General features: G+C 37.8%; 1 protein-coding gene across 2 annotated transcripts in view; it reads right to left on the bottom strand.

Moving 5' to 3' along the window:
• BTBD3 (BTB domain containing 3) overlaps positions 1-12,984 on the bottom strand; it is a 39,299-nt gene that overhangs the window by 15,100 nt on the left and 11,215 nt on the right. Inside the window, exons 2-4 of one of the 2 annotated variants that reach the window (XM_026668505.2) lie at positions 2,564-2,885; positions 1,990-2,080; positions 1,170-1,288 (exon numbers count right to left, since the gene is read on the bottom strand). In XM_026668505.2, coding sequence (XP_026524290.1) covers positions 1,170-1,288; positions 1,990-2,080; positions 2,564-2,706 — 353 coding nt within the window. In that variant the 5' untranslated portion in view covers positions 2,707-2,885. Of the gene's footprint in view, positions 1-1,169; positions 1,289-1,989; positions 2,081-2,563; positions 5,420-12,984 lie in introns of those variants that run through there. The other variant, XM_026668504.2, reaches the window with a different exon arrangement.

The raw sequence follows: 12,984 nt of genomic DNA, 5'->3' as shown, positions 1-12,984 counted from the left end.
ATCATAGAGCATTATGGTGTTGTTGAAGTCTACCAAGCAGTACTTCGGTTTTACTGAGAACATAACTATAAAAAAGTTTACTAAAGATAATTAGCTAAAGTTCATGCTTATTATCTAAATATATGGCAATGGTGGCAATCTTAGCAATTAAACCTAGCACTTATACTTAACTATTACAATCAACTTTGAGAATTCTCAATGTCGAGCCACATGTCATGACACAATGACATCTTATTGCTGGTTATCCTACTTTGTATAACTTATTTTCATGTTCCTCGCACATTGTGTGGTAACTGGTGATGCACTTGATTTTAAGAAAGTTACAAAGTACTTGTTTTAGTATCATCCAGACAATTTAATTAAGACATTAGTAGCTAAGAGATAGCTATCCAAAGTTGGGGGGGGGGAGGGGGGAAACCAACTCCCACAATGTTAAGATGTAATATGATATTTTTTTTTTAAATGAACAAATCGATGAATGTTTCTGAATAATAATAACTCTTTTCAGATACACCTTCTACTTGAATTTATAGAAAGCACAGTAAGAAAGCAACTTGTTTTTCTTTACATCCCACTCATCACACAAGAGAAGCAAGCCAGATGGAGTGAAGAATCGCTAAAAAAAAGAAAAATGCATGTTCTATCTTCAGTTCCATATTAAAATGCCTCAAATATATTTGAAGAAACCAATTGTTGTTAGCATTTTAGATTTTATGCAGCCGATAGGAAAAAATACTATCATGATGAATTCATTTGACAGCTTTATGTAATGACAATTGCACTGAAGAGGAATGGAAAAGCACAGTGTGCTTTACCCAAAAAAGTAATGCAAACATTTTTATCAGGAGACATATGAAATTATTTAGATTTTCTTTTCATGTTTTTAAATTTAGCATATCCCTCCTTTTGTATATAATATATTAACAATTTGCCTGAAAGTTGTAAGTGACATGCAAAATGTAGTGGGAGAAAGTGGGGGAAGACAGGGAAAATATAAAATTTACAAATTGAAACTAGTTTTAAAACTAACACAGGGACCATTTTTGGAGCAAAGATTGAGATATTTCTTTTTATAATGATACACACCTTTTAACACTGACATTTCTAGACCAGACAAACTAATTCATTTCTAATTCATTTCCAGCAACTGAGGAAAGATGCTTGCTTACTTTAGCATAGCGAGGAAAGCAGGAGGCTCCACATCTGGGATACGGATTTCATCTTTATCCTCAGCAAGCTCTCCGTAAAACATTGCGTGGAACACAGAACTTCCAACGGCTAAGACATACTGTTTTTTTTTCCAACAAAAGGAAAATATTAGTTCATGCTATAAAACAAAAATAAAAAGATATACTAGAGTCACAGGTGTATTAAAAAAGAAGGCCTAGTTGAAGGCAATGAAGATTTTCACCTTCAAAAACTAAGTAGGGGAAAGCTGGGTTTTTCTTTTCATCTTAAGAAATAGTTCTTCAATATATCTATTGCTTTCCTAAAAGAGCTTAAGGAAGTCATGCTGAGAGCCAAGCAGCTGTAGCATTTTGGAACAGGCTTCCGCATCTTGTGCCCTCCATGTCAGGTGGGCTATGATTTAACTCACCTCTAGCTCCCACTATCAATTACTATTATTAGAATTGAAGTCCATCTTACAGCACGTGCAGCAACCTTGGGTAAGACTATATCTCAGACTGTATCATAGGATTTTTGTAAGAATTAGAATTAGTTGTGGGGGAAAAGATGGTAGCAATCTGGAAGAACATTGGAATAGTGTCACAAATCACACATAAAATTCTGCAACAGATCTTCTATCAGTATTGCAAAAATGTGTTAACTAGAAAGGAAATTATTAGAACATTTCACAGGCAAAGTTATTTAACTATTTCTATGTATACCGGTTCCAGGATTCAAGCCAGTTATATGAATTTAAAGTGGGAATCATAGATATTCCCCTCACACTCCCATGCCAGTCCTGCTACTGCAGTTCTTGCTTACTTTGTGTCCTGGTAATCGCTGGGTCCCACCTGGTGGCCCAACTACAAAATGAACATCTGCCATCAAGTCGTTGTTGAACATCACTGCATTTCTATAAACAGAAGCAATATATTAATTGGGAGTGTTTAGCATCAAGCTTTACCTCCAAACACACACAATTCTTTTTCTTGGAAGCTCTTTAATGGTTTTCATTAAAAATCAAACCGAGAAAATTAAAACAGAAAGCAATGATAATTATGTAATTATGTTCAGTGTTTTTAAAATAAGGATACCATTACAAAAAACTTTGGGAAAAACTTTCATCAAAGTGAATGTGCCAAGCTGTGCAAACATCTGAAAGTTAAGACATAGAAAATACTTTTTTTTTTTATGAGCACAAACAATTATGAGCTTAAAATGGCTTGCATGACAATATATTTTTCATTACCAATAGACAAAAACTGCACTGTTGGAAAGGAGAAACCTTTCCCCTTTTCTCAGTTTTAATGAACAATCCTGTGCTAATAAAACATTTCATTACATGCTGCTCCAGGACTTATAAGCTCAAGAAAGAAATAGAGCCAAACTTCCTTACCTTTCTCGGATGGTGGGATAAAGCCCTTGCCAATTGGGAGCTGGAATAATATTGTTGTTATTGATATTTTGCTGGTGATACTGCTGGACAGCAGTTGTGTTACTGTTAGCCAGTTTCTTTCGGGGGAAAATATCAGCAGCCATCTTTTTCTTCTTTTTAGTCTTCAAGGTAATGATTTCATAGCACACTGGAGGTAATTTGCTGTTGCTGCTGCTGCTGCTGCCTCCACCGGCACCGCCGCTGCCGCTGCTACTGCTGCTGCTGCTGCTACTACTACTGTTTACCTTCTTCGAGCTTTTCTTGGACCTGTTCTTAACTGTCTCTGGAAGCATCAAGAAGAAGGTGAGACATTTCATGTTCTTTCCCTTGTCATCTACCATGAGTATCTCTGTCTGTGTAAGCAGAGAGCCTTACTTGGTAAACAGAGGGCGCAGAAGGTACAAATAAAAGAGCAGCAAAGCTGAGAGTGTGTGCTTCTTTCTTTCTTTTTTTTTTCCTAGCAAAGACAAGGTGACCTTTTCCAGGGTGCTGATCGGCTTTTAAGTTTGATCCAGGGCTTGACTGGTTAAACGTCTCCCCATCGTGATTCCCTTTTGCATTTGCTCTCCAGAGCTTTCTTTTCCTCTCCCCCCTCCCTCCAAAGGTCTGGAGGCTGATTCACCTGAAACCGCTAGGCAGTGGCAGAGCAAGTAGAAGAGCGAGGATGTGTGCTGCCTGCTCGTCAGCTGCCTCAACTTGTGTGCTGAAGGGATCTGCACACAGGAGGCATTAGAGCCCTGCAGATGGAGCCAGACGAGCAGCATCCTAGCCCAATCGCTGAAGTCACCAATAACAATTGGACTAGCAGCACAGTGACACCTATTGTAGATGTACAGTGCCCAAATATTAAAGAGCCAGCTATCGCAGTCGCACTTCACATCGTTTTTGAAAAGTAAGAAGCGACAGCACATGCAAACCCATGTGTGTTTTTCATGTAAATGCTAAACTAAATGAATGTGATTTAATGCCTCGCATGTGAGCAGAGGAAAATAATTTCAGAGAACAGCAGGATTCTGTCCTTAAAACACACACACACACTCCAGAAAAATATTTTCAAGCAGATGCGATAAGCCAAATAATGCAGTGCTAATTTCCCCCTCCCCGCATTTCCTCCCATAATTAAAATGGTTAAATGAAATTGGTATCCATGTGAAAGCCAATTAATTTGCAGCATAAAATGGACCGATACAATTTCAACGCTCTTTCTTCAAACGTAGTTTGTATTCCAGAGTCTTACCGAACAGAGATGAGGTCACCCCATTAGTTTTTAACTCACTATGTTTTCTACTAACAGTCTTTGACAGACATCTCAAATCACTAAGTACAGGCTAATTAGGCAAAACTATGCCAAAGATAATTGCAAAGCAGCCATTGAAAAGTATCTACAAATGTAGACCAGATACAAATAAATCAAATTTATATATGAATTGTTTAGAGAGAAAAAAATAATTTGTGTACATGCAAACAGACCATATTTTTGAACTAATATAATTACACTTCCATTGGAATGTAATTGCTAAAGTGGTCCAGAACACAGAGAGTAGTAAGGAAATTATATAACCACCGAACAAATTACAGGATCTGCACAGATGGCCCACACTTTTAATCATTTTCCTTCCCTCAAATAATAACAGCTTAACATGTAAGATTTGAACCGCAGAAAGAGCTACTGTGAGTATTCAAGCAGAGGCAGCCGGACAGCACCTCCACATATAACAGGATGTCACACAATCAGACAAGAAGAAGCAATGTGGCTAAGTTAGGGACAGGTTCTGTTCCTGCAGCCAATGAGTCCTAGACACAGGAGTTGGATTCTCACTGCAGCATATGCTTCATCATATTTTAATTTCTCTCTGTAATGTATCACTGAATGAAGGAAGCATACAAAGTGATAAAATGCTATTGTTAAATAATAACCTTTGCTGTGTGGAATGAAAAGGGGGGAAAAGGGGGAAAAACAGGTGAAGAAATGGCATTTGAACAAACAGCTCCTTGACTGTTTGAGCTAGCTGTTTTATTTTTAGCATCTTAATGCTATAGTACTTATTTACCTAAATACAATACCCTACATTTCAAGTATGAACCTGTACAGGTAGTCCTAGATCTACAATAGTTCATTTAGTGACCATCCAAAGTTACAACGGCACTGAAAAAAGTGACCTCTCACTGTTTTTCATACTTATGACCATTGCAACATTCCCATGATCATGTGATCAACATTCAGACGCTTGGCAACTGATTCTTGTTTATGATGGTTTCAGTGTCCCAGGGTCATGTGATCATGTTTTTTTTTGCGACCTTCTGACAAACAAAGTCAATGGGGAAATCAGATTCACTTAGCAATTATGTTACTAACTTAACAACTCCAATGATTCACTTAACATCTGTGGCAAGTACAGACATAAAATAGGGCGAAACTCACTTAACAATTGTTTCACTTAGCAACAGAAATTTTGGGCTTGGTTGTGATCGTAAATCAAGGACTACCTATATTATATCCTTGGACAATCCTATAAGCCATCCTGGCCATGAGCTGTAACTACCTAGTTAATGTAATGATCTACCTGGATACGTGATGGTCAACTCAATATCAAAATGTCATATAAATTAAATGGAAAAAGTACCATTTGTTTGCTAGTTATAATGTCAAGCAACAAGGAAAGATGTTCTGACTATTACTGCTGTAGTTTTTTTAAAAAAATATGTATTTCATTAATCACTTCAAGAATTTAAATCAGAGAACAAAAGCAAGGACACAATGCATCACTACATATAGATTGCAAATACAATTACCCATAATCCTATGGTTCTACATAATAGTAGAATGCAAATCTACCTTCCTGCTATAGCAGAAAAGTGCAGAATATACTAAGCAATAGGTAATAGCGTGGGATGTCTGTTTTCATTAACGGACTCCTCCAACTATAGATTAGTTAGTTCAAGATTTTGGACAATATCCTTATATTCTTAAAAGATCAGTTATATTATGAGAGAGAGGGCAATAATGACATTCACGCAATAAGAAATATCCTCCACATATTTTGGAAAGGTGTGTAAATTAGATATTGTACATGTTATATCTCTATATTTAGATGGATACAAAAGCATATACATTTAATTTAATTGTGTGTATTTAAAATTAGTGTATACTATATGTGTGTTAGTAATGGAAGTTGTATTTGGGGGGCTTCTATCTGCAGTTCTAATTACAAAAACATATACAAGTGGGCCTCGACTTACAGTCACAATGGAGCCCAAATTTCCATTGCTAAGCAAGACAGTTGTTATATGAGTTTTGCCCCATTTTACAACTTTCATGCCACCATTGTTCAGTGAATCACTGCAGTTGGTAGGTTAGTAACATGGTTATTAAGTGAATGTGGCTTCCCCATTGACTTTGCTTATCAGTTGGTCACAAAAGGCAATCACGCGCCCCTGGGACTGTCCTGAATACAGGTAATCCTCAACATATGACCACAATTGAGCCCACAATTTGTTGCTAAGTGAGAAATTTGTTAAGCGAGTTTTTACAACATTTCTTGCCACATTTGTTAAGTGATTCACTACAGTTGTTAAATTAGTAACACAGGTTATTAAGTGTATCATTCCCAACTGACTTTGCTTCTCAGAAGGTCACAAAAGAGGAACACTGCAAGAGCTGAAAATGTGAATCAGTTGTCAAACATCCGAATGTAAATCACATGACCATGGGGATGCTGCAATGGTCATAAGTGTGGGAAACGCTCATAAATCACTTTCTTCAGTGTCATTGTAACTTCAATTGGTCACTAAGTGAACTGTTGTAAATTGAAGACTACCTTGTATATGCTGGTTGCCAAGTGCCTGAATTCTGATCATATGACGTGGATGCTGCACCCGTCACATGTGAAAAATGATCGTAAATCATTTTTTTCAGTGCTGTTGTAACTTCAAATGGTCAATAAACGAATTGTTGTTAGTTGAAGACTACCTGTACCACATTTTGAACAGAATATAGATTAGACATATCTTGTTAGCAATTGATATTACTATCCAATCCATAAATATAAAATGTTCCCTTATTAAATTAAATCCTTTTTTAGGGCGATAGATGAAATATTAAGAAAATGTACATCTGCTTGTGGTTATAATTTTGTTTTTTGTGGGCTGTTGTTGTGGGGAAAATAGGAGGAGGAAGTTCACCACCTTGAGTTATTTATAAAGTAATAAAGGTGGGATAAAAATCTAATAAATATATTACAAACAGTAATGGAATCGCAACAGAGTCTCTCTTCTAAACTGAAATTTAATCCTGCTAAAATAAGAAATTCTTCCAGTTAGTAGAGTAACCAATCTAAGAAATAATAAGAGGATATTCCCCTTGAGAACATGGATTTTTCACTTGGGACACTCTTGGATTCAGCTTTGACACTTAGGTGACACTCAATGTCAGAAATACTTTAGTCATTACATATATAGGGAGGGGAAATCTCGCTATGGTAGAACATGCACAAACTACATTTTTCCAGGCCCAATTGAAAGTGCTAGTTATGACCTTTGAAACCTCAAATGTTTTAAGATGAAAGACTTTGAAGGACCATTTTTCACATATGTCCCTGCTAAATATTAAGAGGATTTCAAAATGATTATAAGGCCACATGTGCAAGAACAAAAAAAAAGCTTTTTGTTGGTGCTGTCAAAACTCTATACAGTTCCATATCTGAAAGTCTGTCCTTCCTTTTTTGAATTTCTGCCATCACAGGCTTATGATCTTTCTGTTCAGAATTTATTTTCTTTTGGAACCAGGGAGTGAATATTTTTAAAATAGATTTGTTTTCCCATTAGTACTACATTTAAGATTCAGTAAGTGTGTTTTATTGATCCCCCTATTTTTTCAATCATTTAACTTCAACTACTTTCAGAACTTTCATCTTATATATATTCTTCTACATTAAAAAGATGATATATTTCTAAAAGGCTTTGCATACTAATTGTAAAATAACTTTCTACTGATTTCTCTAATCAGTATCTTCCACTCTTGCTCTCAGCACTGGCTGTGTGCTGAGCTCCCTTTTGTATTCACTCTACACCCATGACTGCATTCCCTCTTGTCCCACTAACTCTATAATAAAATTTGCAGATGACACCACGTTGGTGGGACTCATATTAGGAGGAGACGAGATGGCCTATAGGTCAGAGGTTCTCAGACTGGTCTTGTGGTGTAAGAGTCATAACCTCACCCTGAACATCAAAAAGACCAAAGAACTGATTATAGACTTCAGAAGGTGCAAAGCAGAGCCTCTCCCACTATATATCAATGGAGACTGTGTGGAAAGAGTTCATAGTTTTAAATTTATAGGAACTCATATTTCCGACAACCTTACTTGGTCAGTCCACACTGCATTGCCACTGCAAAGAATTCCCAACAGTGCCTGCACTTTCTGAGGCTGCTGAAAAAGAATGGTCTGGGTGAGAAGTTGCTGGTTACTTTTTACCGTTCTACCATCGAGAGCATTTTGGCATACTGTGTAACGGTGTGGTATGCTGGATGCTCTGCAGTGGATAAGAAGACTCTCCAGAGAGTTATAAACACAGCACAAAAAATCATCGGTTGCTCTCTTTCTTCTTTGGAAGAGATTGCAAAGACCAGACTCCTCTCTAGAATACTAAAAATCTCCACAGACCACTCTCATCCTGGACAGTCATATTTTGAACTGTTACCATCAGGGAGGCATTATATGTGTCTTAAAATGAGGACTAATAGATTGAGAAACAGTTTCTTTTCCAAGGCAGTAATTGTCTTGAATCAAACAGTGCATTTATGATTTAGCCTTATTATTATTATTATTATTATTATTATTATTATTATTATTATTATTATTATTATTATTATTATTATTATTATTATTATTATTATTTTATTATTATTATTATTATTATTTTTAAATATTCTGTAGTCTGATTGTGATGTGGTGTTTGGGGCACTGTGCTGGAGTAGCTTTCAAATTTCATTGTATTCGTGGAATGCAATGACAATAAAGGTATTCTATTCTATTCTATTCTATTCTATTCTATTCTATTCTATTCTATTCTACTCTACTCTACTCTACTCTACTCTACTCTACTCTACTCTACTCTACTCTACTCTACTCTATTCTATTCATGTGTTTCTACTCTTTATATGTTCCCAGCCAGCATGGATGCTTTTTTTCTTCATTCTCCCAAAGGTGCTTTTTCCAGAGGCAACTGGATTTTCTTGTTTTTCTTAGAAGACATTCTGCTTCTAATCCAAGAAGCTTCTTCAGCTCTGACTGGATGGTGGGGAATGGAAGGATTTATACGCTTTGCAGACAGCTGCTCATTTGCATGAGCTGTTTGCAAGGTATATAAATCCTTCCATTCCCCACCATCCAGTCAAAGCTGAAGAAGCTTCTTGGATGAGAAGCAGAATGTCTTCTAAGAAAAACAAGAAAGCCCAGTTGCCTATGGAAAAAACACTTTTGGGACAACCATGTCCTGGATGACTGAGAATCTCCATTAACATTTTTTTAAAATTCTGTATTTCAGTCTGACATCTAAAATAACCTGTTTATATGATAGAATTCCCTCTATTCATCTAGCATTGTTCTGTATTAATTCCCACACCTTTCCCTTTCTTCTGAACAGGTTCATGCCTCTCCTAGCAATTGTCCTTTAGAAATATCCATGTCACACTTGGAAAACTTGAGTGGCACAAAATATGTAACTTTCAGAATTGAAACTGTTCATGGACTAATTAGCTTACAATCATTCTGTTCCACAAGACAGCACCAACTGGAATAGAATAATATTTTTAAGTCTCATTATTATGCTGCATGATTCTACCAGAATAAGAATGTACTTATCTTTCCATTGTGTGTTTGACAAAATTGCCAGAAAACACTTATAGTGCTAGTTATGCATAATTTGTTTCCTGACAATACAATTAAGAGGAAAGACAACTATTAATTTCAGAAACAAATACTGGAACAAAACAGATTTAGCACTATATAAATAACTCAAGAATTATTTTCATTAAAGTCCATAGACATTTTAAAGCAGCAGCAGTCATTTCTTTCACTTCAGGTGTGTTAAGATCCAGCCAATTCCATGGAATTAGCTTCTCAGTAGGTGTACATAGGATTGCACTGTTAGATAAAAGAGTCATTTTTCAAGCCACAAACCATTACACTACACTGCAATCAACTGAATTTATCATGTTCAAAATAATATCTATGTATTATTTTAGGAAAAGACTGTTCAGAAATGCTACTTTTACATCTTAACTGGTGCAAAATATCAATTAAATTTGAAAGGATCCTTATGACACTAAAGATACCTAAAATCTTTGACCTATGACCATTTATTTAGCAGTTGTTCAAAATTATGATAGTGTTGAAAAAGTGACTTACATCACTTTTAAATCCTGACTTAAGATGTGCCTTAAGCCCTTGCATTTATGACCGTTGCAACATCATGTGACTGCAATCTGGGTACTTTTCAACTGGCTGACACTTATGAACAGTTGGGATCACCAATCTTTCTAGCCGATTTCAACATGCAAAGCTGGCAAGTGCTCAAGTTGCAGTCACATGATGTCTCGTTTAACAAATGTGACTTAGACTTAGAGCTAGAATAACTTTATTGTCACTTTGAATGAACACTAATCGGCATACATTAAAATGAAATTTCGTTGCATACAGCTCTCAAAGGGTCCTTACCTCCAATATACACTACATAAACACTAAATAGATAGATAGATAGATAGATAGATAGATAGATAGATAGATAGATAGATAGATAGATAGACAGACAACCCGACAGACAGACAGACAGACAATTATGCATATACCCACATACCTGATATGACACAGAGAAACCACAACCTAGTTCGGATGTATACATGTACATGGCGAGAAAAATTAATCTTGTGAGTTCACCAGGTGGATGGCATAGGGAACAAAGCAATTACAGAATCTGGTACTCCTGCTAGATACTTCAAAAACTCCTCCCAGAGGGGAGCAACAGAAACAGACTATAAGGTGGGTGTGTGGAGTCTCTAACAATGCTTTGTGCTCTAAGCACATGTGGGTGATTCATTTAACTATGGTGGCAAAAAGATTGTACAATCTGATACGGTCACATGATACCTCACTTAATGATTGCTTAGCAATGAATTTTTTGATCCCTATCAGAAGTTGAGGACCATTTGATTAAGTGTAATACAATGCACAGTTTTGAAATGAAGTGTAGAAGGTCTTATTCTGTAGTGAGGCAAAGTTCAGTGAGAGTAGTGGTAGTAAAGAACTGCATATAGCCCAAGCTAGTGGGAACAATGAGTAGGATAATCTTTCAAAAATCCTCAAAATATTACCCTGTTTGCCTTTATAGATACCTTTTATACGTAGCCCCTGCCATTATTATTTTCAAAATGTTATAGTCATTTCCAACAGAATACTGTAATGTAACAGAATCCAGATCTGGATGAGCAAAAGGAATTGTATAGTTATTAAGCAGTAAATTTATGCAGAAATGTTTAGAAATTAATCACAAAATTGCCAGTACTAATGTTAAGTTTCAGGCAATGCTTAGCTGGCATGCATAATACCCAACTAACGAGATTACTAAAGGGATATTATTACATATTACCATGCTAAAATTAGGTCTACCATTTCAGAACTAAACTTTGGCTGAAAGCTTCTAACTATGACTCTCATTGTGGCCTGTCATATTTTTAACTCCTTTGGATAAGCAAATAGTACCAATACTTCTAATGAGAGATCTTTTGTGTGATAAGATGATATGGTCCCCTTGTTAGAATTGTTTTCTATATAGATGTTTACTTTTTTGTATCTTCTTCTTCTAAATATATAAAATGGGCGCTGGTAAATTTACCTGAGAACGCCCTTTCTATCTATGCTGCTAGAGAGCCCAGGATGGGTATGACTCCTCTTGATGACATCATCAAGCTGGGTCTGTCTAGTATAAAAGTAGCAGCCTGTGGGAGAAACCCCCCAGCTTTGGCGAAGATACTTGACAGACTTTAGTGAGTGTCTCTGAAAGCCAAAACAGAATCGTGAACCAAAACATACCTCCCCACAATCCAGACGCAACAAGGGAGGGGCTGGGCTCTCTAGCAGCATAGATAGAAAGGGCGTTCTCAGGTAAATTTACCAACGTCCATTCTCCTCCATGCTGCTGGGAGAGCCCAGGATGGGACATACCAAAGCCTTCATGTCCTCGGGAGGGTCCTCATCCGGTCTCTCACTCCGAAGTAGGCACCACTCACTGAAGAACCCGTCTGCCAAAAGCCACGCTTGTGGAGGCGTAGGAATCCAGGCAATAGTGTCTGATGAACGGAGACGGGGATGTCCATGTAGCCGCTCTGCAAATCTCCTCTAGGGGTGCCTGGGTGGCCCAGGCAGCCGAAGTTGCAGCACTTCTAGTGGAGTGTGCTGTCAAGCCGTGTGGTACTGGCAGAGCTTTGGCTTTGTAGGCTTGTGCGATGCAAGCCCTGATCCACCTGCTTAAGGTGGCAGGAGAGGCCTTGTTCCCCCAGTGGGAAGGGGAAAAGGATACAAACATAGTCTCTGTCTTCCTAAACGTTTGAGTGCATTTGATATAAATTCTAAGAGCCCTTCTAACATCTAAGGTGTGCAACTTGCGCTCTAAGGCATGGTGTGGACAGCAACAAAAATCAGGAACCACTATGTCTTGGGATCCCTTTTAAGAATCTCTGAACTGAAGGATGATGGGACAAGGAAGGAAAGGAATCCCAGGAGATGACTGAAGCAAGAGCCGCTACTTGACGGCGTAAAGTGTTAGGAGCCAGGCCTTTGTCAAGGCCATCCTGAAGGAAACGGAGGACCTGTGGGACCCCCGCTACTGTAGGAGAGAGACCTTCCCTGTGACACCAATGACAAAAAAACCCTCTAGGTGGCATTGTACATACGCGTTGTAGAAGATTTATGAGACGCCTGGATAGTAAGGATGACCTGGTCTGGGAGATTGGCTTCTCTTAACAGTTTTCTGGGGGTGGTGATAGAAATTCTAATTGTAACCCTGACCTTACTGTATTGAGTACCCAGGCGTCTGTCGTTGACTCCTCCCATCTGGAAGCTAAGGAGGCCAAACGACCTCCAATGGGAGGGGAGAATGAGAGATTATTTAGAGCGACAGAAGGAGTGACCCCCTCCCCCACAAAAGGGCTGTTTACCTGCAGCTTGTTGTCTGCCGGTAGCCTCATGGCATTGATCTTGATGCTGAGAATACGCTCTCTGAAGTCTGGAGAAGCGAGAAGTGTTTTCGGGCCTGAATGAGGGAGGCCGGTATGGGGTAGGGCGGAAGTCTGCCCTCTTTCCTGCTGATGAAAGGACTTTCCTTTT

This window comes from Notechis scutatus, chromosome 1, assembly GCF_049901735.1.
Source record: "Notechis scutatus isolate UNSWTSFEM ecotype Mainland chromosome 1, rNotScu1.2, whole genome shotgun sequence".
Classification (NCBI taxonomy): domain Eukaryota; kingdom Metazoa; phylum Chordata; class Lepidosauria; order Squamata; family Elapidae; genus Notechis; species Notechis scutatus.
The sequence above is the reverse complement of the archived record's forward strand: the minus strand, read 5'-3'. Positions and strand labels throughout refer to the sequence as shown.